The sequence below is a fragment of the Convolutriloba macropyga genome, chromosome 3, assembly GCF_964194025.1.
Source record: "Convolutriloba macropyga chromosome 3, txConMacr16.3, whole genome shotgun sequence".
Classification (NCBI taxonomy): Eukaryota; Metazoa; Xenacoelomorpha; order Acoela; family Convolutidae; genus Convolutriloba; species Convolutriloba macropyga.
The window spans coordinates 79,591,170-79,615,615 of record NC_134470.1 but is presented as its reverse complement, the minus strand read 5'-3'; the positions used below and the strand labels follow the sequence as shown (position 1 = coordinate 79,615,615).

General features: G+C 38.4%; 2 protein-coding genes across 3 annotated transcripts in view; one reads left to right on the top strand and one right to left on the bottom strand.

Annotated features, from left to right (window-relative positions):
* The window catches only part of LOC142336504 (protein SSUH2 homolog), a 611,495-nt gene that overhangs the window by 474,138 nt on the left and 112,911 nt on the right, over positions 1 to 24,446 (bottom strand). The gene's annotated exons all lie outside the window — the stretch shown is intronic.
* Positions 1 to 24,446, top strand: part of LOC142336498 (myosin-IIIb-like) — a 76,664-nt gene that overhangs the window by 14,496 nt on the left and 37,722 nt on the right. For both annotated transcript variants that reach the window (XM_075385385.1, XM_075385384.1), the window contains exons 12-20: positions 66 to 189; positions 597 to 723; positions 5,481 to 5,694; positions 6,386 to 6,521; positions 8,052 to 8,208; positions 8,475 to 8,693; positions 9,277 to 9,365; positions 13,230 to 13,325; positions 13,411 to 13,466. In XM_075385385.1, the coding sequence (XP_075241500.1) occupies positions 66 to 189; positions 597 to 723; positions 5,481 to 5,694; positions 6,386 to 6,521; positions 8,052 to 8,208; positions 8,475 to 8,693; positions 9,277 to 9,365; positions 13,230 to 13,325; positions 13,411 to 13,466 (1,218 nt within the window). The remainder of the gene's footprint in view (positions 1 to 65; positions 190 to 596; positions 724 to 5,480; positions 5,695 to 6,385; positions 6,522 to 8,051; positions 8,209 to 8,474; positions 8,694 to 9,276; positions 9,366 to 13,229; positions 13,326 to 13,410; positions 13,467 to 24,446) is intronic.

Genomic DNA, 24,446 nt, shown 5'->3' with positions numbered 1-24,446 from the left:
CCTTCAGAAAGAGATTATGTAGAATTATGGGGTTATGTCATATGATGATTTGTGGTGTGTGTCAGGTACCTTGGAGTGAACGGGGCGCTGTTGTCTGCGAGTGATGATGAGGTTGCAGTTGTCACTATTCAGAAGAATCGGTTCCTAGAATTGGAGGACTGCATGAAGACTGTCGGATTCTTAGAAACGGTTTGTGCAAAAAATTTGTTTAAAAGTTATAAAAACGTCAGTTACGCATAAGTTGAAATAAACATTTAGAGCTTAGCTTTTGAGATCGTTTGAAAAAGTTGAAAATAGTGTTAACATGCATAAATTGTGGCTATTATTACAGCTATTTTCGTTTTTAAGTGTTGATTTTTATGTCCCCCCTTGAAGCAATCATTGTATATTTGCGGGGTTTTTTAAACATATTTTGGATCTATTCTGTTTCGCCCCCCCCCCCCCAGCTTAGTGAGCATAAATTTTTTAAGACCCCCAAGCGCACGTGCTATTTTCTTACATAGTAACGTGCTATATAACAACATATAATTGTAACTTGGGGTCATAAAAAACACTCGAGGGGGACAGAATTTGTCCCATATTTTTTTATTTTGTAGGAGCTGGACGATGCGTATGCAGTATTGGCAGCCATTTTGCACTTGGGTGAACTGGAATTTGTTGTTGGAGATCACTTTGACTATCATGAGACAACAGCTATCGAGAACATGGACAAACTCACACTAGGTACGTACCAGGGTCGCTGCATTTTGGTTCCATACAAAGATCATATATGATGTCATACAAACCATAACGCATTTCAGAGTACGATCCTTGCATGGAACCAAGGAAATCATAAATGATCCTTGCGTGTATGACCTTGTATGATTACCGGGTATCATATATGACCTTGTATGATTACCGGGTATTATATATGACGTTGTAAGATTACCGGGTATCATATATGACCTTGTAAGATTATGGGGTATCATATATGACCTTGTATGGTTACCGGGTGTCATATATGACCTTGTGGAGAAAATGAAACTCAAAAAATCATCGCTTGGGTGACTCTGGTGTATTTTCTACTAATTGAGTGATGTAGCTGCTATAATTGGAGTGGTTTACAACTATATTGTTTTGTATGAAACTACTATGGTTACCGGGAAATCAGACAAATCAAATATGACCTTGTATGAAATCAAGGAAAGTTGTATGATGAGCAACCCGGGTACCAAGACGAATTCCTAACATTGTCAGAAGTTGAAGACAACACAAACTGGACAACTAATCAGAGTTTTTCAGTATTTTTTGTCGCAGCCGAAAATTATTAACAGAATAGAGGATGCCCTGTGTATGGGTGCCAAAATTACCTTGACAAATTGATTATAAAGTTCTAGGCTGAGATGGAATGCTTCATTACGTCAAAAATCTTCAGTTTAACAAATCTGGTCTTCCCCATTATAGCCTCCCATGAAACTATAGCCCCCATTACGGTATATTTACCATGTTTGGGGGTATCGGTTATCTTACCACTTAGCTTGGGGGCTATAATGGGAAGACCCACAAACACCCACAGCATTTTTTTGAATGGCTGTGTTCACTTTAGTTGTATTAACTACTTAAACCAAATATGATAACAAAATTATCAAATTTACTCGGCCATAGGTTTTGACCACAGGTACTGGCAATAAAAAATAGGTAAAAAAAGAACATTGTTAATTTCCTCTTATACACATAAGAATAAAATGCAAATGGTAAAAGAGGCAATGTAATGTTAAGAATATAACATTATGTAAAATTTTAAAATCATTAAATTACTTAACTAAGAATTTGACCTTACATTAGTAAAAAATGGCCTAAAATGCGAGCATATAATGTTCTCACAATTTTATATGTACATCATGAAGATTAAAAATAAAAATTAAAATCTAAAATCTGATGCTCTCAATGTCATATTTCATATCAGTTAATTTTAGAGGATAACTATTTCTTAAAGAGAGTCAAATTATATCTCGTATGCGTAAGGTGCTTTTGCATTCCAAAGATATTTTGCAAACAATTTTTAAAAGAAATTCAATTGCTGATGCACAACGTTAAGATGAAGAAAAGTGTGTTGCGAATGTCTCCCCCCCCCCAAGTGGTGACCTTGATAGTATTGCTAATGAGCTACTTGTTTATACTCTCAACGTAAATTTACATCTTTCTATCCCTTACGTTATTCAACTAACCGACTCTCTTCCATGTAAGATCACAGAATAACGCAACCGAATGTCTAATAGATAAAACAAGCGGGATATTACCGCATGAAAGATAGAATGCAAAGAAAATACCATCAGATATTAATGGTAACAAGGAGGCTCGGTAATGGGCGATCGCACATAAGGTTCCGACCCCGCTCATCCACAATTTTGGCATAATTGTCTACCAAATGAGGAGCAGATAGAAAACCCCAAAAATTCAAAAAAAAATTCAAGAAAATTGGTGTATGAACGAAAAGATAGCCTCCGAAGCAAACAACTCAGTGGAGTAAAAAAAGATGGATTACATTGATGCGATATGCCAATAATAAGAAAGCGAGTCAAGACGAACAGCAAAATCAAACAACAACAACAAACATTAATTACATCAAAAAATTTGTCCGTTTTAAAAAACAAAACTTAATAACAAAGTCAAAATAGCGTCAGATAAAACTGAAACTAACCGAAAATACTTGTAATTCACCAGAAAAGATTTGGGACCAGTCCATAATAAGGCTTGGTAACATTTAGACAGAGAACAAAAACAGTAAAATAGAAAAATTCGCTTATTTTTTTAAAAAAGAATTAATTTCAAAGTAATAAAAACAATTAGAAATCAACAAAAAAGTCCCATAGGTTTAAAATTACCAATTTTTCTAAAGATGGGAATTAAAAACTGTTGGTTTTTAATTTTTATGCGGCTAAAAAAAGAACAATAAATAGAAAACAAACAAAAAATCAGTTAAATTTTGCCAGGAAACGGTTTCGAAGCCGTAAAACCATACTTTGGCCCCTCAAAATATGTTTCATTGCACCATCTTTGAACACTGATAATGTTATATTTCACATCTTATTAATGAAACCAGGTAACAAAGAGACAAAAATGAAAAAAAATGCAAAATTAAGTAATACTTGTTTTTTTTTTCGAAAAAAAAATATTTCTTAAGACATGGAAGCCATTAAGTACAAAATGAAATAATGAAATAGGTTTGTTTATTCTTTCGAAGGAAACCCTTGAGACCTCAATTGTCCAAACTTTTTGTTACGTCTACAAAAAGAACGTAAATTATGAAAAAAAAATCAAAATATTTTTTTCCTTTTTTTGTGAAAAACCCGTGTCGAAGCCAGTAAAGTCATAACGAGTTCTTTAAAAACATTAGATTTTGTGACATCAATCCCATTGAATTCTTCGATTGACAACAATATTGTCAAATTTGGCCGGTAATTAACGTATTAGACTATGTATTAAACAGGAAGTAAAATGAACAAAGTAAAGTGTTTTTTTTTTATATTTTGGAAAACAGTTATTTTCAAAGTCATGAAAGCCATATCTACTAATATTATAATATTCCCCCCTCTCTTCTGCCATTAAAAACCAATGAAACCGATTCATTTACAGGAAATTTCATACGACTAAAAAGGCAAAGTAAAAACGACAGTTAAAGACAAAATTAAAAAATCAATTAAATTCTTCGAGAAAGTATTGTCGAAGCCCTTAAAACTCGAGTCTATATTCTTAAGGACTTTAATAATATCGGTTGTGTCTTATTTAGAACGCCAATAATGTGATATATGAACTCTCAGAAACGTGTGCCAAAATTGGAAAACGTGAAAAATGGGCAAATACCTGAAGAAAAATATGTGAATTCTAGTTGCATGAAAGCCAGAAAAGCATAACTTAAGGTGTAAAACCGCAATAAAGATTGAATTTACATTCAGTAGAAAGAAGGAGCATTTTTCATTGCTCACACTAAGCTAAAATTTGACCAAAATAAGAGAAAAATGGTGGCAAAATTCAATAAGCCATTCTTTATTTAAAAACCAAATATCTTTAAAAGTCAAAGCGACCATAAGCTCTCAAGCAATAAACTAGATCAAAAAAGGAGCTAATTAGGAAATTATTTGGGCCTATGACTAGTGGGCTTTGGTTTCAAATATTCGGTTATTTAATTTATGAAGTAGATAATTTTTTTAAATATAAAGACCGACTGATTACAATCCAAATTATTTTTTAGATTGTAACAGTCCAAGATTGGTCCAAAACTAACTGTGCTAATTCGGTTCGTCCATTAAGAACCCTTAATTTTTCGATGCTTAGATATGTATATATTTTGTTAGTTAAAAAATCAAAAATGCTGCGTTTTTTATTATCAACGAGTAAAGTTAGCAAAAACGGCAACGTTTTTATTGCGGAGCACTCGCAACGGAAGTTGAAGTAGAAATAGCCGCTTTTGAGATTTTGTTAGTGGTGTTTGGGTGTGTAATTCCTGCAAATTTAATCAAAGTGGTCTAATGGAAACTTATTTAGTGCTGTTGTTGATGAAAAAGTCAAGGAATTTTGAAATGTCTTCCAGAATTTTTGACAAAATTAAATAAAATTAGCCTACAATTTTTTTGTCTTTACAAAAATCAACAACACTTTCTTATAAAAAATATAACAAATTTTTAGCAAAATTAGCGAAATTTTAGTCGAAATTTCCGGAAAATTTGAATAAAATCAACTGAGTTCACTCTTTTCTCAAAAGTTCCCTGTAAAACTCCCTGTAAAAAACGAAAATAAAAAACATCTTTTTAATTCCTTATTCTACGCTGGACAAGCTTTCTAATGATACCAGTCTCAACTCTCTACGATGAATATATCGATCGGCCAAAATTGTCTGAACAAAAAAAACCCATTTGAGTATATAGTTCCTCCCCCCTCCCCCCCGCCAAGGGGGGTCGGAACAAAAAAGGGCTGATCAGGTTAATTGCGCTGAAATCCCGATCGGCTCAGACTATCGCAGACTGTAGTGGCCTCTGATCAGACAAGTTCTAGACCATTGATGTAAGCTGAAAGAAAATACCATCAGATATTTATGATAAAAAGGGCTGATCAGATTAATTGCGGCGGCATCAGACTGTAGTGGCCTCTGATTAGACAAGTTCTAGACCATTGATGTAAGCTGAAAGATATTCCCATACCATGTTATTGTAGCGCACAATGCGATGTGTGCTCGAAGATGGCCTGATCAGAGGTCACCCGCCTGGGACGGCAAACCTGGTAACTTACTGTGCAGATGTTTCGTTCGCGCCTAGGGGTAGAAATTCTCTTTTTTATCATCTAAAGTATTTCCTAAGTAATGTTATATAGCTTCCCCAGAACATGGGAGAAAAAAAATAAAATATTAAAATTTTTCAAATTTTGCTATGTTCGGGGGGTAGCCATATACAGATTACTTTCCTGCCTTAATTGACTGTCCTTCTTGGATTTTAATTTGAATGCAGTGTGTGAGTTGCTGGGTCTGAAAGAGGAAAGTGCCAACATCTCTCTCACACGTGAACAGTTGGAGACGAATGACGAGGACGCAGTGTGTCGACACATGTCTCCGGGTGAGGCAGAGGGTGCCAGGGATGCGATGGCCAGGGCCCTCTACTCCAGGCTTTTCAACTGGCTGGTTGCCAGGATCAACTCTCTCCTCAGAGCTGATAGTCAGGACTCGTAAGTATCAACATATTTAGATCTACGTTTAAAGAGATAGTTTTTTTTCATTATTTAAGCGGTATGAAGAACCTCGAATCATAACCGCCTTTTTAGTAAAAAAAAATAAAGTGAGAAAAACTGCTTTATTACCAAAAAAGAGATTTCAATTGACATAAACCAATTGCAGTTATATTTTTACAAGGAGTGAAAAAGTTTAAAGATTTTCATCGATCTTTCGGTCTTTGTTGTGGGCAAATTATGTACCTGTTTGAAAGAATACGATGAAATTGGATTCATGTTCTCGGATTTGCTGATTTGAGTTTAATGAGACTTGAGATCATGGTAGACTTTATGAATCATGAAATTTGAAGTCTATTTATAAATAAGCAGAATCTGATAACGTCACTTTTTATTGCGAAAAATCAAAATTGTTCCAAAATTAATCAAACTTTGATTATAGAATGCGCGAAGATAAACTCCACAATTGATTTATTCATAATTTTCTCTGATCATAAAAGAGATTACCCTGTTTTTAAATCAGTTCTTTAGTTTTCCAAATTAAAGTTCATCTTTTCAAAAAAAAGTGTTTTCAGCGAATGTCTTTAAAAAAACTGAAAACCGCATAGTGTATAATTTTATAAAGGCAAACGAACACTATCATGCTTGCGATGCAAATAAATTGTTCATAATTGTGCTGTTTTGTTGCCAGAGATCTTGCTGTTGGAATTCTGGACATCTTTGGGTTCGAGGACCTCGACAAGAACTCATTCGAGCAACTCTGTATCAATGTGACCAATGAACAGCTTCAGTACTACTTCAATCAGAGCATATTCAAGGCAGAACAGGTCAGCAACAAACGTCTCAAAATTTTTTTTAAAAAAGAAACTTGAGAACATAGCTGAAATTGCAAAAAAAAGACTTATGGTGTTAAAAATTACTTGCACATCTCTGCCTCAAGTTACTAAACAAGTAAAATGTTTGCTGCTAAAAAGGTGAAAATTCAGTGATACCTTATCGATTGGCGTATGCAATTTGGCTCCCGTTTTCCATAGCTTGCTTGACAACCGTTGTAAGATCTTCGACAGTTAATTAGCCGAAGTTACTGAGTTAAGAGAAACGTACTGGTCTTTCGTCTTCCCATTATAGCACCTCCCCGAAATTATAGCCCCACATTTTGATATAGTTGCCATGATTTTTTTCGGGGGGGGGGGGGAAGGGAGGGAGGGAGGTATAGGACTATATATAAACACTAAGTTGGGGGGTATAATGGGAAATACCAAAAGTTCAATGGCCGGAGAATAAATTGTTAGAATCTGATCATTATGTGAATCGTATGAATTGATGAAAATTGATTAAGATATGATTCTTCAGAGCTGTAGATTGTAAACGATTGTCTGAAAATTAAGATTGGAATGCTTTTCGATCTTTTGACATTCAATTTGCTTTCTAAATGATGACTGAAAGATTAACCAATATCTATGCAATTCAACCATGTCTATTAATTACGTTCTGTGTTTCTTAAATGAAAAATGATTTATTGTCTATTCTATTTTCATTAAACCAAAATCACATAGAACAAAAATACTTTTCCAAAACAGTAAGGTTATGACGGTTTTTGAGCTGTACGTAAGTGAGTTATTAAAGTATGGTTCGTGCAATTTTCAAACTTTAAAGAAAAAATAGTCTTGGGATTCTGAAGGAAGAACTTTGCGGAAAAACATGTTTTTACTACAGGCTAAGGCTTCAAAAGAGATATTTACGTGAATCACCCGAGGCACGATGTTTACGATTTCTAAATAGGTTATGCGACCTCGAGATTTTTACTGTAATAAAAACCAACGATTACGAAGTGAAAACTTAACGATTACGAAGTGAAAAAAATTGTTAAGATTATTTCGACAAACTTTTTCATGGGTAACGATCAAGTATGGGACCTTTTCTCGTAAATTTTGCTGAGCTTGGTGTTTTTATTATAACTTGTTTCTCCTCTTCTAGTATTAGGTACATTTCATCATTCTTCGCAATTTTGAAACCGTGATAATTCCTGATGAATACAGAAGACTAGCAGTTCTTGCTAGACTTTATGTTTTTGACCATAGATAACTCTCTTCGAATTATTCATTTGTCTGACAATTTTGTAATTGGTTCTTCAAGAAATTTGTTGTTCTTCTTCTTCTATTTCTTATAATTGCTGGTATTATGGCTAATATTTTGATCAATTTTAAGATGGCTCGATAAACTTTTTCTCCTTTTTCGGTAAGCGTCACGTGATTAAGTTGAGATGATTTTCTGTAATAATGCTGTTAAGCTGATAAGAGCAGAAAGTTATTCACCTGTTTGTTTTTGTTTGTGAATTTTTAATTGTAATTGATAAGATGGAGATAGAGGAGGAGAAAGTGAGCGGTGTGGTGGAAGTGGAATTTGAGGACAACACGTCTCTGTTGGACTCTTTTATGGCGAAGCCATTCGGACTGTTCTCTCTTCTGGACGAGGAGTCACGCTTCCCCAGAGCCACCGAAATCACCCTCATTGGTAAGATTTTGACTAATTCTGTTTCTCAAGAACTCATCGCTAGGTTGCTATTCGAGAAGTTTGCTAATATTCAATTCTCATTGTTAAAGTACCTGCGTACCTGTGATTGATTGGTTAGCTAACATTCGGCTTCAGATTTCTATCTTAAGGTTGGCATTTTTTGCTGAATAATCTTATTTCTAAAAGTTGCAATGACTTCCGAAACACCTTTGTAAAAAAGAATATTTAGCTTGTTTGCAGCCTCAAAGTTTCTGATTTTGTTTTAGAAAAATTTAGTCAGCATCTGAGCAGTGAAAACTTCTGGCGCCCCCGACACGGGGAACGTCTCTTTGGGATTTATCACTTTGCGGGTCAGGTTGCATACGATGCAGCTGGTTTCCTGGACAAGAACAGGGACCGAGTGGGGGTGGGAGTTGTTGACTTATTGAGAGAAAGCACCAACCCGCTTGTGAACAGTTTGTTCTCACAACCCATTTCTAGAACAGGTTAATAGCCGATTTGTTCCGGACTTTTGTCAGTTTTGCTGTAGCTTATTAGGTACCCGGGCCGAGGGTTAATCGCAAAATTATGTAATCTAATCGCAAATTAATCGCAAAATTATGTAATCTAAGCGGTGAAAAATTGATCAATTTATTTAATTTCACCGCATAATTCTAGTGGTGAAAATAATAATTTCACCGCTATATTATGTCACTTCACCAAATTCGCCGCTTATCTACGTATAATTTCCAGCCAATCTTCCATCTCTGCGGTTATTTTATTGATAGGGCTCTGTGTTGTGATTTTTAATTTAAATGTGCGTAGATTTTTTTCGCATTTTGGTCTCTGAAATTCTTGAATTTCTTCTCAATTGAAGTACCTTTACAGTCTTATATGGGATCATGTGACCCAAAATGTGAAAATTATACTTAATTGTTTTTTTTTATTTTAAATCGTGACTTGAGAAACATCGGTGGTTTTGTCGTATGTTTGCACCTCCCCTAACGTTTTTCTAAAGCTCATTGAAATAGCTCTGGAATTGAATTGTCGAAAGTTGCTACGTTCCAAAATTTTTTTATACAATTTTAGGGCACTTTGTAAATGTGCGACAGAGTGGGAAACCCAAAATGAAGCAGCAGCCTCTTGTCAAACCATCCACCAACGCACACTTCAAAAAGGTCAGACTGTCACGTCTTAATTATTTGAGTGATTCTTAAAAACATAATTTATATTGCCTGGTCAAAACATAAATGTATGGTAAAGGAATGCATCAGTGTTGATTGCTGTAGCCTCGAGCTCTGCTTAAAATAGCAATGACGGTTATTTTCCTAACCATTTCTCGCAGATTGCCTAATTCAGTTTAAAAATCAGTAAAGTACAAAGTGTAAGAGATGTGTGATAAAAAGTTCCGTGGGGGTTTAAAAAGAGATGTGTGATAAAAAAGTTCCGTGGGGGTTTATTTCCTAGACCCAAAAATCACCCTAAAGGGCAAATTTTAACGATAAAAGATACAAAATTCAAACCTGCAATTATTTGTAAAATAAATGCATTATTTTACAAAATTTGCAAATTTAGTTACAAATAATTGCAAATTTTACATCAAGTTTGTTCTAGAGTGACTGAATTAAAAACAATTCTACAGGCCACTTATCGTAATTTTTATATTCGAGATATAAATGACGGAACTTGGAGAAATATAATAATAATAATTAATAATTTTTGTTCCTGCGTAATCGCAGCGGAACAGCATTAGGCCTACAGTAGCCTGTTCTCAGCTGCCTTTTTTTCTTATTATTCCCCACATTTCAGACTGTTCTTTCTATGAGCAGCGTTGCTCTTTTTTGGTGAACTATGGCCACTTTTTTGCGTCTAAAACTTTCACGTGGTACCATGATTGCAGCCAGCATTGGTCAGGCTATGGTCAACCTGAAGCTATGGTTAAGTAAGAGCTCATCCTTACACAGACAGCTTCACGGAGGCAGGGGATTGAACTCTCAATCATTGGCGTGTGAATCACACACCTTACCTATCGGCTATCACGGATAAGACTTGAGGATCTACTTTCCCTTGCTTGCCAAAGTTCCCATCAAAATCGTATTTAAGTTAGTTTCTTGTGTTAAAATATTTTTCACAAAAAGATTCTGGTGTAAATAGGTGTCATTTAATGTTTGTGCGCGTTGAGCAATTAATCGGAAGCTGTAACTATTTCTTTTTTATCCTCTTTAAATGCCCTCATTTATTTATCTGCCTGTGTTTTTTCGAGAGTGAAATGCTACAATGAGTGCCCTTACTTACACATTTTTAAAGCTTCGTCAATACTCCTCGAAAAAGTCAAAACGGAGAAATTATTTTGAAAGCAGAATTTTTATTTCTATTAGAGCAAAATCAACGAGCAAAATAAAGAAAATTGTCAGACAAGTTAGCTCTTACTTGCTAACTCTTCTGAGATAAATTATCCAGGAATATTCATTAGGTTTTTCGCTAGCTGAAGGTCACCAAATGAATTTGTTCTTGCTTTCTGGAAATATTTCAAATCTTTGAGTAGTTTTTGCTGGACACTTTCTGGCCTGGAACAGGCTACGGACGACGTTTTCCATTATTTTGCCTGTCCCCTTCCTGGTTTTCAGTTTATAATACGGGAGGTCTGGAAATCTGACCAAAATTCAAAAGACGCGAGCAAGTGAACATTTTTAGGAATCCAAAGTTTGGAAATTATTTTTATTTTATTTGCAGAAAAGAGGGAAATACTCACCAATTTTTGGATTTCGAAAAATGTTCTCCGGCGTCTAAATTTTGGTTAGATTTTCAGACCGTATTATAAATGGACAAGTAATGGCAAACATGTCTCTAGCCGGGTGCTGGCCAAATAGTACCCGACAAAATTTATTGTCAGAGTTCAAGAAAAAACTGTTCAGAATATAGGAATATTTCCAGAATAGAAAAACAGTTCCATTTGCTAACCATTCAACTAGCGCGAAATCTTGGCTACTAGAGAAACCAAAATTAATTGGGCACAGGAATGATGATTAATTTCTTTTGTTTTGAACCTTTCATTACAGGCCGTTGCTATGATTGAATTGTAAAGTATATATTTATTGGATTTTAGTCACCAAAATGGCTTCAATTGCATTTTAATTGCATTAATGTCACATTTCTCCGAATTTTCCCAGTTCGCTTATTTGACATTAACAGCTCCAAAGTGGCAAAAATATAAGTAAGTAAAATCCAGTACGAAACGATCTCTCCCATGTATTAAAGTTTCAGAGTGCTTTTTGCTTACTAATCCAATTTAAGTTACTCGCCTCGTGGACCTTAGGGGCGTATCATCTCAGCACTTAATCTTTTAATACTTTCTTATGGTAAATCGCGCATCATTACTGTATCATGGTATCCTAAAGGCATAACTTTTCTGAAACAAAATTTTCAGTAATTTTCATCGCAATTTGCGCTAACTGAATGGTTTGCAAATGGAGAGTTGTTTTCTGGAAATGTTCAAATAATTTGAAAAAATTTTTTTGGACTCTGACAGTAAATTTTGTCAAATCACTGTTTGGCTGGAATTGGCTACGGATGTTTTTAATAGCTGCCAAGCTGTTATCTGAGAGGAGCTATATTGCGGCGATCTTCGTTTTTTTTTACAATTCAAAGAATTTGAATTGTATTGGGGCGCTGTCTTTTTTTAAGATCTGTTCACACATTTTTTTGATTTTGGAAGTCAAATTGAAGTAATGATTTTGGTCACGCCGCAACAAGAAGTTGAGCGAAAAAGCGAGCAGTTTTGCGGCGTGAATTTTTTTATTCTAATTTTAAAGTACAGTGAGATAACGGTGTTTGAATCAAAATTTGCTTTCTCGCTACTTGTTTTTTGTTCACATGCGGCAATTTCTCTTTTCAATTTTTCATTTGCTCACATGGCAAAGCTGAAAAAGTCAATTTTTCTGAATTACTTCTTCCTCTCACTAACAACATTTGCGCGCGTGACGTCATTTCTCACTCTCACTAGCAAACGTTTTTAGCTTATTTGTGTGATTTGATTTCGATCATCCGTGACTTGCCTCACTCAATAAAATGACCTGTGCACTTTAAAACTTAAGTTTAATTTGAATTAGTGTAAGGTCAAAGGAACTGATATGTGTAATAAAAGTCCCTATTGAAAAAGCTTCTGCGCAATGATTTTTATCAAGCTTTATGAATTTATCGCTGAGTGTTTTTTACATAGCTTTTTGAGCGGCTTTGATAACTTTTTTAGCTTATATTTATATATGTTTCTATATTTATTATACGGCTCGCAATTCTATTGTTTCGCAGTTTTTTCGGCAATCGCCGGTTATTTCACGTGCAAAAATACAGGATCGTTTTTACTGCCGTTGTCTTAAAATTGTTAGCGCAAACATGTTTTTGTGGGTGGCCCTTGTTTAAGTATCCAAATTTCTCAATTGATAGTTTGACAAAGGTGGCTTTCTCAGAGCTCAGATCCAAATCAACGCCATTAAAAAAGTTACGGAGTCAGCGTATATAAGATTTGTAAAGGATATAACAAATTCAACAGTTAGATGTACCAAATTTTTAGATACCCTTATTCGCTACCAAGTATCCAGTACTAAATTCGAAAGCATCAGCAGCTCAATTGATAATAATTGGTATTCGAAAAAATCGTAGAATTCTGAGCCAAAAAATGCACATTATGTTACAAATTGTACTTGCGTGCAAATTTTTTGCGGGCAAGAGTGACAAAATCATCGATTAGCCTAAATTTGGTTCCTCGAACTTTGTTGTTAATTAATTAATTAAATACGAATTAGAAATCAAGAGTAATCTTATCGAGAATAGCTAGTTTGTATTTTGTCTTATTAACTTAATTGGTAATAACAGCTCAGCGGCGGCGAAAATAAAAGTAAGTAAAATCCAGTATGAAAAGCTCTATCCCATATAGTGAAATTGTAGAATGGATTTCGCCTTCTAATCCAAGGAAAGTTACTCGCCTCTTATTTGTGCCGGTTCAGAAATGACAACTGTCCTCAATGGTTGTAAATTTTTTTCAGGTGGACACCTCTGCCATGTTTAAAACCAAACCTGTGGGCACCAATTTTGCTCTGAGTCAGAGAGCTAACCAACAGTCCACCTCAGCGTCTTTCAGAGTACGTTTTTTTTAAGTTGAGTGAAAATTATTTGAATCAGAACAGGAATATTTTGATTAATTTTATGGACTGTCGTTTTGTTTAGTATTCGCTGATGGAGTTGACGCAGATTTTAACTTCAATGGATGCTCATTTCATTGCGTAAGTAATTCAACTGTTAATTTTTTTTCTTTTAAAATTTTCCAACTGCGTGAAAGATGAGGACAAAAATATTTAGCATCGAAGTATTTGAAATTCATTGAATCGCTCATTTCATTGCGTAAGTGTTAATTAAACTGTAAGTTTTGTTACGTAGTAAAGGAAAGAATATTAACCAATCAGAACTGAGTATTTAGATTTGAATTTAAATGCGTGTAAAACGTTCTAATATACATAGAAAGTTCCGAAAAAGTTCATTTAACCTAATTTTAAGTAAATATAACCATGATATGTATCGATTAAGCTGGTTTTCGGCTTAATATTTTTAGCTTTTCTAGACAATTGCCGATTGAATACGAACTGATTTGACGTCAATAACATCAGACAAAAAACCAGTAAAAGAGCATCGAAAAAACCTTGCCGTCTAAGCTTTCACTTGTTGCTATGATCATCGCTAATGCTTGTACGTTACAATAATACGTTGTTGCTTTACTATACGTTGCTATATGCCGAAAATTTGAATAAAATAGTCCGAACTTCAGTTTTACTGAGTTTATATTGGTGTCGCTCTGTTATCGAACCATTTATAATTGGCGCTGAGACCGGCTTTTAGCCCCTAATTGTTATGATAAATTTATTAAGAAGATATCGGATATGAGTGCAGAACCATCGACTACCTCCGCCAACAAACGTGCCGATAGATCTTCCGCGAGCATCTACTAATGCTCTCGCAACTGCAAAAAGTGCATCAACAGCAACAGCTACAACCAACGGACCTCAACCCATCAGTAGCAAGGCTAAAAAGAACAAAAGAAGAAGCGCTAAGAACATCTGCAGGGGCCCCAAATGTCATTGAGGGACAAAAGCGGGGCTTCTACAGTGACTTCGACGACGAAGCAGCGCTTGGTGAGAACGGTGGTGCTTTCATGGGCGGAGGCGTGGGAGCTCCCCTGTTAGATTCCCTCTACGGCGTGGAGAACTTGCAGCGTGACTTTTCCTCAGGCGCAAGATGGATCCTAAAGGATACCTTCCCATCTCACTCTTAGCCTCCTTCCATAGAATACAGGCGCTAACATTGGAGATGAGTGAGATAAATGGAGCGATAGAGAACAGCGACTTCGACTTCACAACATTATAAACATAATCAGATGGAGATGTGCGTTACCCGGCTGCAGGAAGAAGGTTTCAAAAAACTGTAAGACTGAAAAAAGTACTTTTATATTTCGCATTAAAGTCATAATTCTCTCACTAAATTTAGACGGCAAGAAACCCACCCCTGAACTACTTTTGGATATTGCGGGTGATAAAATTTAACTATTCTTTGTAAAAAAAAAGGTAAGGGCCCCCCGCAAATCTAACTCTTGAGACGAAAAAACACCGATTTCGAAAATTTTTGGTAGATTTACCAGAAATTCGAAAAAAATGGATTCAGTCGGTTCGTATAGCAAAATAGAACTTCTGATATAGAGAAAATTGATAGATTAATATGCTAAATTGTTCGATTTTGCAAATTTTTGGTCAATTTTGATCCAATTCAGAAAACATAGAAAATTATTACCGAATATTGATGAACCGTTTTTCTGAGCATAGAAGTGTCTAGTTTAGTGGATTACAGTTCCTTATTCAAGAAATTGCAAAAAATTGACCAAAAATGCAGAGAAATTGGACAAAAGCATAAAACTTTGACAAAGTAGTCAGAAAAAATCAATTTTTCGAAAAAGAATGTTCGTAAATTGAGTGAAACTCAATAAACTTAAAAACTTGTGAAAATTTGCCAACAACAAAAAAAATTGAAACAGAGAAAATCGAAACCCTATAAATTTTTCTCGTCGCTCGTTTATGTGCCGTTTCGTCCGCGTCCTTTTCGCCATTTAACTTTCCAATTCTCCGTGTTCCGTTTTTTTTCTCAATAACGTCGCTCTCCCAAAACTTCGCTTTTCGTTTTCTTCGCTACTTTTCCGATTTTTGATGTAGTATGTCATATGTGATGAAGTATGTTGTTGTTTTGCTGTAGTATGTTGAGTATGCTAGTATGCTGGTTTGTTGTTTAGGTCTTATAGCTTTCTAGGGTGTGACTTAAGATTATTCTCGAGTTACGGCTAGATTGTCCTTTGACTTTTCAACTTTACTAATTTACTAGCCTTCCTGCTGTAGTATATTGATTTTGCTGCTGTATGTTTGTGTGTAACTGTATGATTGCTAGTTGGTTTGGTCTTGTTGCCTTCTAGGGTGTGACTTAAGTTTATTCTCGAGTTACGGCTGGAGTGTTTCTTGACTTTTCCAACTATCTTAGTCTACAAACACACTATTGTAGTTTATTCAATTTTGCTGTAGTTTGTTTAATACCGTTAGTATGTTGATCGGTTGTTTTGGTTTGGGTATTGCTGGGATGTGACTTAAGTTTATTCTGGAGTTACGGCTAGTAAATTTCTTGACCTTTGCATCCTTTTAGTGTACTACTGCATTGCCGTAAATTAGTTTGTCGTTAAATTTGTCGTTATAAACCCATTATGAACTATGTTAGATTGTCTTGCAGTAGTTTCTCTCGGTCTTCCTGGGGTGTGACTTAAGTTTGTTCTGGAGTTACGGCTAGGTTGTTTGCTTGAGTTTTTGCTGTGGTCTGCTAACATAGTTCTATCCAACCTCATTTCCCGCCCGTTCTCTCCCACCGTCCCGTTTCGTTGCGTAGCGCGTTTTCCACCCGCTTTCCCGCACGTCCCGTTTCCGTTCCGTCGCGCACTGCTCGCTCGACTTCTCGTCTGTCTCGTTTCCGTCGCTTCGCGCGTTGCTCGCTCGACTTCCCGTCCGTAACGTCTCCGTTTCGTCGCGCGTTGCCTGCTCGACGTCCCGTGTGTCCTTTGCCTCCCTCCGCGTTGAGCGCATAGCGTTCAGCGCTCCACTTCTGTTTTGTCGGGCACAGTGTGCTCGACGACCTTCTTTGCTCTTTGGGTGGTTTGTTTTACAGACTGTCTACAGTGTGCTGTGTTTGGTGTCTTTTTCGTTGGGTTTGGTTTGCGTGGGTTCGATTTATTTGGAGTGTGCATATAATAATTAACCGTGTGCAGTGGTAGGTTTGCTGGTCTTTGGAAATAATAACATCGTGATGTCTAATAGTCTTGATCAAAAAGTCAAAAAGTTGTACGCTGCCAGGTCAAAGCGTGAAGCTGATTTGCATGCTATACATGAAGATATCCTTCACTGTATAAATATTCAGAGTAGGCGAGTGAAAGTTGAACGCCTAGTAACAAAGTGCAACGAAGCATTTATGACTGTTGTAGACAAAAATGAGGACCTGATTGCATTTGCTGGAAAAACGGAGGATCCAAGTGCACTTGTTCCTTCATTAGAGTCTTACTTGGAGGCAATGACAACTAAGAACGACAAGATCCTCGCTTCAGCACGAAACTACATCAACTCTGCTGATGATAAAGTGAGTGAGTTCCAGGAACCAAGGGCTTCCATTCGTTCTAGACTTCCCTCAATTATGACATCGTCAAAAACATCCAGTCAGCGTAAACATGATTATGTAATTGCTAAGATGAAGCGTGAAGAAATTGAAAAACAGAATGAGGCAGCCATTCGCCTTGCTAAACAGAAAAAGCAAATGGAATTAGATGAACTGGAGGAAAACAACAGGAAACGGTTGGCAGAGGCAACTCTGCAAGAATTTGAATTGCTGGACGCCGTTTCTAAAGGTAGCCAATCTGAAACAACTGCAAGTGCTAGGAGCTCAATGAGAAGTGAAAAGGCTGTCCGAGACTGGATCAACACCTCACTTGCTTTAAGTTTTCACAATGAGGAGAAAACTAGTGAACCAGAGGTTACGATTGACCCTCCAGAATGTCCTATTCACAACAACAGCAAAACAGTGGAAGATCAGAACACTGAAATTTCAAGGCATTCTATTCCAAAAAATTGTCGAGGCAATTACATTTTAAGCAATGAGACCTTGCAGCAACTCGACCCCTATTATACTCCACCTGAAAATTTTTTGGCTGCTGCTAACACACAGGCGTTGTACCAGGCGCACCTAAGAGCGCAAATGGATCAAACAGGCCAGCAAGGCATGGCGCATCCAAGCATAACTAATCAAGGAACCGCGGATATTCAGCCGCCTTCTGTACACGCCCCAGGGGCTTCTTCACCACCCATTCAACAGCCCATTCCACCACAGCCGTTCGCACCGCAAGAAAATCAGAATAATGCAACAGAGTTATTTCCAAACGCACAACTTCTAATTCCACAATCCAGGGGACCTGAAACATCAAGTCTGCCCAAGAATAATTCGGCCCAGCAAATATGCTCCCGACAACAAATTAATTTTGTCCCCCGAGCGCCAAACGCCACTCTTCCTCCTTTTCCGACAACAAATCATCCAGCCCCCGCAATAAACGTTCCCCTGCACCCAAGCGCCCCACCAAGTCCGAACATTCAACAGCACAACTCCGAACCCACTCATCCTAACGTCCTTCCCATTCCGAACCCAGTCTTCGCACCTAACCTCACTGCTCCCATCCCACGCGCCCCTTTGATTAATCCTCCTCTTGTCAACAACACTTTCCAGAATAATAATAACCCAGTACACAAAGCTGTACGTTCCGTTGCTGCTCTTGTCCCAAATATGCCCAATATCCCTCTCGGCCAAAGTTTTGTGCCAAATATGAATCATTGGCGTTTTCCACAGCACAGACCGTCATTAGTCAACCAAGACGCTACCACCGTAAATAATGTTGCTCCAAATGTACAGGCACACATCGCACCATCAGTTACGAAATTTCCACAACAAATATATTCGAATTCGCCCATTTTGATTGATATGCAATCACCATCCGGCACACATCAGGAAAACCCGATTGCAACTACAAGTAATATTGTACCTGGTCTGGCCACTCCGGTCTTTCAGCCAACATACCCTTATGTTGGGCCCACTCCGTTGAGTTGGAGTGGTCCGCAGGTGTCTGCACCTGCCCCTACGATACCGGACAATGCGTCATTGATTAGGGAATTAGCTGATGCAATAACCAGCAAGAAAAATGACCCCTTGCCAGAATGGAAACTTGCTCAGTATAATGGCGATCCATTACAATGGCACGAGTGGTATGGTCAATTCAAAAGTGCGATTGACTCGCAATCGCTAACTGATGACGTTAAATTGACATACCTCAAAACCCTCGTCACCGGTAAAGCAAAGATTGCAATCGCCGAGTTTGCTTACTTTGGTTTAATGTACAAGGATGCACTAAGGACTTTGTAACGTAAATTTGGCCAGCCACAGGCAGTCGTAAGTGCACACTTGGATAAACTAAGCAACTTTCCGCCTCTTAAAATGCACAATAGTGATAACATTATTAACTATTCTGCAGCCATATCCAGCCTCGTTGGGGTTTTCAAGTCACTATCATATGATGCTGATTTGAAGAGCGCTTCCCTACTTAACCAAGCGGTACAGAAGTTACCACCAAACATGAAAGAGTCATGGTCACCCTTTACGGTTAAGAAGCACTGGGTTAAGCCTACCCTCCTTGATTTTAACGATTGGCTTAAAGAAAAGGCTGAGGCCCATGATCTTATGAAACAAAGCGCAACCAAGGCCAAACCTGAAGAGAACATCACTTCAGTAACAAAGACCAAAACAGCCTCAAAAGTGTTTGCATCAAACTCACAACAAAGGGAAACAAAGAAGCAAATGCCATCTTCTTCCACAAACACTTCTCTCGGTGCATTGTATGCAAAGGTAACCACCGGCTATGGGAGTGTCGAGTTTTCAAGGAAAAGACTCCAACCCAGAGAGCTTAGTTGGTGGCCGATAATAAACTTTGCTTTTCGTGCTTACGTGATAAGCACACATTCCGCCAGTGTCCTCAACCAAGAAAGTGCCGAGCAGAAGGGTGTAATAGTTCGCATAACTCACTATTGCATGGAGCAGATAGGGTTTTCCCAACGAAACAGTCAACAAATCCCAATACTATCCAGTCTTCTGGCAACACAGGTCAAAGTAAAGCAACTTCTAGTCAACTCCAGCCTAATAAGACCACAACAATGTCATCTGTTACTGATGTTAAGGGGCTCCTTCAGGTGACTGAATTGCAGTTGGTCAATTCGTCCGGTTTAGATACCAAGGCTTTAGTTTTGTGTGATACCGCCTGCAGTAACTCTTGGGTGGCCGGTAGTCTCGCAGATAGACTCGGTTTGCACGGTAAAGCACTAAAGCTAACTGTCAAGGGTATTAATACCGAAGAAGTAGTTGATACTAGGGTTGTTGAAGTCACTGTGAAACCAAGAGAACAACAAGATTTCGAACCATTAACCGTCAACCCTTTCGTTAAGGAGAGTCTGAACGTCGGCTCAGATATAATTAATGTAAAGGCCCTGCAAGAGACTTACCCACACTTAGCAGTCCTTGATCCCGTGACATATTCCTATAAAGACATTGAGATGATACTCGGACAAGATGTCTATCATGCCATCCGCCCGTTAGAATACTTCTCTGCCGATGAGAAGCGTTCACCCGTTGCCGTACGCTTACCCATAGGTTGGGTCTTAAGCGGTCCGTTACCATCAAGTTCTTGTTTAACCTCAACGTGTTTTAAAGTGAATATCGAACATGACAATGAGTTAGCAAGTCAAGTAAAGTCATGGTACGAAATTGAATCATTCGGAGCAAACAAGCAGGTCGACTCCAGATCTGCAGCAGACGGAAGGGCTCACGAGATCCTTGAGAGTACCACCATACTCAATGGCCTGAGATACGATGTCGGAATGCTGTGGGCAGCAGACAACATTCAGCTCCCAAATAATTACTTCTCCTCCCTTGTGCAACTAAAATCGCTCGAAAAACGTTTGGCCAAGGATGAAGACCTCAGAGAGAAGTATACTAGTACCATCAAGGAAGACCTAAATAAGGGGTATGTAATTGAGGTTCCGGATGCTCACAAGGTTGAGAGCCGGTCTGATAAAGAGTGGTACCTACCCCACCATCCGGTTTTAAACCCGAACAAACCAGGTAAGGTGCGTAGGGTGCTCAATGGAGCAGCAAAATTTCATGGCGCCTCACTGAATAAATCTTTGCTCACTGGCCCTGATCTGCTCCAAAATCTTATTTACGTACTTCTTCGCTTCCGACAACATCCATATGCCGTCTCCGCCGACATCGAGGGAATGTTTCTACAGGTTGGCGTGTTACCATCAGATCAACCATCACTTCGCTTTCTGTGGCGTGAGGACCCCACAACTAACGTTGTAGTGTATCAATATACGCGCCATATATTCGGGGCTAAAGACTCGCCCACATGCGCCAACTATGCATTACAACGCACTGCGAGAGACAATGCCAAGTTTTACCCCGAAGCTGCAAAAGCCGTCCTTGAAAACTTCTACATGGACGATTATCTTGACTCAGTGGAGTATCCTGAGAAAGCCATCAATAGATCGAAGGAATTGGTACATCTTCTCCATCTCGGTGGGTTCAAGCTTACAAAGTTTGTAAGCAATGTGCAAAATCTGGCTGATCGAATTGATGGTTCGCCTCAATCTACTGAGCCGAAGGTTATTGTTTCATGTCAGGAGGATTCATCGCATGTGCTAGGGTTAAAGTGGGATCACACTAATGACACTTTAATTGTGAGTAGGGGTACAAGCTGCGCTATCACCAAGTCCCTCACGCAACGCTTGGTCCTAAGTCTTGTCTCGAAAGTCTTTGACCCCATTGGTCTTGTCGCACCGTTTACCGTCGGTGCGCGATTGCTCTTAAAAGACATCTGGCGTGTCACAGGACAGCAATGGGATGACGAGCTCCCACAGGACATGGTTCAAAGATTTTTGGTCTGGAGTGCGGACTTACCAAAGCTTGAAAACATCAAAATTCCTCGAAGTTACTTTAGTGGACCCTTTGATAATACAGAGTTGCATATGTTCGTTGACAGTTCCCAGGATATTTTTAGTGCCGTCGCATTTCTTCGAGCCCGAGTAACAACCCCGACGGGCAAGATAAAAACAGAGCTTGCGTTTGTTTTGGGGAAAGCGCGCGTGGCGCCAATGAAAGTAATGACTGTCCCTAAACTGGAATTGCAATCAGCTCTACTTGCTGCTCGGCTGAAGAACGAAATTATTCAGGCACTTACTGTAACTGTTAACCAAGTATTCATGTGGACAGACAGCACGACGGTTCTTCAGTCGATAAACTCTAATGAAAAGCAACCAATCTTTGTTGCAAACCGCGTTTGTGAAATTTTGGAGTATACCAGCGTTGACCAATGGAACCACGTCGCAACTAAGAATAATCCAGCTGACGCTGGCACGCGTGGAATGTCCGCTGAGGTTTTGCAACTAAGCAGTTGGGTCAATGGTCCACATTTTTTAATTAACTCAAGTTTCCCTTTCGTACCGAACAAAGACGTCATTAATAACATCAAACTTGGCGTCAACCAAGCAGTCATCATAGAAGACAATGTTTCTCTCGCTACATCTGTTAAAAAACAGACAACCCCCGTTCCGTCTTTATTCCCATTTGATAAGTTTAGTTCTTATCAAAAGTACTTGCGCATTGCCGCATACGTTCTCCGGCTTTTGCCGAAACATGCCGGCTACCGTAACCCCGATGGTAGCATTACCGACCCTACTGAGCTTGACGAAGCCGAGCGTCATCTACAGTACTTGGTGCAAGGAGAGTCTTTTGAAGCCGAAAGAAAAGATCTTCTTGACATTAAATTCGTTAAACGGAGTAGCCTAATTGCTCCACATTCACCGTTTATTAGTCCAAATGGGCTAATCCGTTCCTCGGACCGCATCAAGCGGTTAATTGAAGTTGGGTTTAACGTAAAGTACCCAATCATCTTAGATGCACGTCATCCGTTTGTAAAACTGTTCCTTGAACACACGCACGTAAAGCATTATCATCAGGGCGTTGAATACCTAAGATCAATTGTGCAGGAACACTACACAGTACTGAAACTAAGATCATCCTTGCGTTCCATCAATGCACACTGCCTGAGATGCCGAGATTTCCAAGCTGTAACTATGCAACCAATCATGTCTGACTTACCTAAGGAGAGACTTGCTTACCAGTCTCCTCCCTTCACGAACACTGGCGTTGACTACTTTGGGCCATTCTATGTTACTGTCCGCCGTACTACCGAGAAAAGGTGGGGCTTCCTCTTCACCTGTCTCACTACTCGCGCTGTCCATGTCGAGATAGTTACATCCATGGACACCAGTTCTTGTGTTATGGGAGTTGAGCGGTTTGTGTCACGCAGGGGTACACCTGCCATGATTTGGTCGGACAATGGCACTAACTTTATTGGAGCGGAGAAAGAACTCCGAGAAAGTATTGAAAAGTGGAACGTTGTCAACATTGCAGCTGAGCTCGCTCACAAAGGTATAAAGTGGAGGTTCAATCCACCCAGCGCACCACATCAAGGTGGTATCTGGGAGAGGTTGGTACGCAGCTTCAAGCGCGTGTTGTATACTATTCTTGGCACGCGTCGCCTCACGGATGAGGTGCTGCATACTACCTTTTGTCTCGTGGAGAATGCTCTCAATTCGCGTCCTTTAACACCCGTAAGCGCCGATCCGTGCGATTTGAACGCTTTAACGCCCAACCACTTTCTTTTAGGAGAATACTCTACCGGTATTCCGTCTGTTGTCGGCAATAATGAGCTTGACCATCGTAAACGCTACGCCCGTGCGCAGTCGTACGCTAATGCGGTCTGGTCCCGTTGGATCAGAGAGTACGTACCGACGCTGAACCGACGCTCTAAGTGGCAGACGTCTGCCGAGCAACACCTTAAGACCGGTGACTTGGTTTGGATAGTTGAGGAAACCAACCCTAGGGGTTACTACCCAACCGCTCGGATTGTGGAACTCCGTTACGGCTCCGATAGCGTCGCGCGCTCTGCCGTTTTACGTACGTCGACCGGTTCACTCGTCCGTCCGCTTGTAAAACTTGTACCAGTTTTCCCAACATCTTCTTCCGGGCCGGAGGATGTTACGTAGTAAATGAAAGAATATTAACCAATCAGAATTGAGTATTTAGATTTGAATTTAAATGCGTGTAAAACGTTCTAATATACATAGAAAGTTCCGAAAAAGTTCATTTAACCTAATTTTAAGTAAATATAACCATGATATGTATCGATTAAGCTGGTTTTCGGCTTAATATTTTTAGGTTTTCTAGACAATTGCCGATTAAATACGAACTGATTTGACGTCAATAACATCAGACAAAAAACCAGTAAAAGAGCATCGAAAAAACCTTGCCGTCTAAGCTTTCACTTGTTGCTATGATCATCGCTAATGCTTGTACGTTACAATATTACGTTGTTGCTTTACTATACGTTGCTATATGTCGAAAATTTGAATAAAATAGTCCGAACTTCAGTTTTACTGAGTTTATAAGTTTTAAATATTTAAAATTTTGAGCTGTGTGAGAGATGAGGATAGAAGAATAGTCTGTCCCATAAATTTGGAATAATCGAACTATCAAAAATCGCCAAAAAACGCAATTGAACATCAATGTGGTCGTTTGAATCTTAACGCTCTCTCCTGTGGCTACATTTCATCTGGCTTTTTTCTGCTTATTATGAATTTCAATTTCAATTAATTTTTGAATATTTAATTTTTGAATCGACCTTTCTGCCCATACATTTTTGAAACTCTCGATTATTTCAACATTATGGGACACGCTATATTTAGCAACGAAATATGTGAAATTCATATGGATTTTGCTTACAATATTCAAACATTATTAAATTCTTTCTAACAAAAGTAAAATCTGATTTGGCCATAGTTAGTACGTCGAAAATTGGGCCAAATTTCTGCAGCTGAGCAATTCAGACAAAAATCACAGTCTGATTCAGAAAAAATTTATAGTCTGATTCAGAAAAAGTTTATAGTCTGACTCAGAAAAAAGTTCATAGTCTGATTCATAGTCTGAATCAGAATAATTCAGAGTCTGAATCACAGGAGAACATTAGAGCCAAATGATTG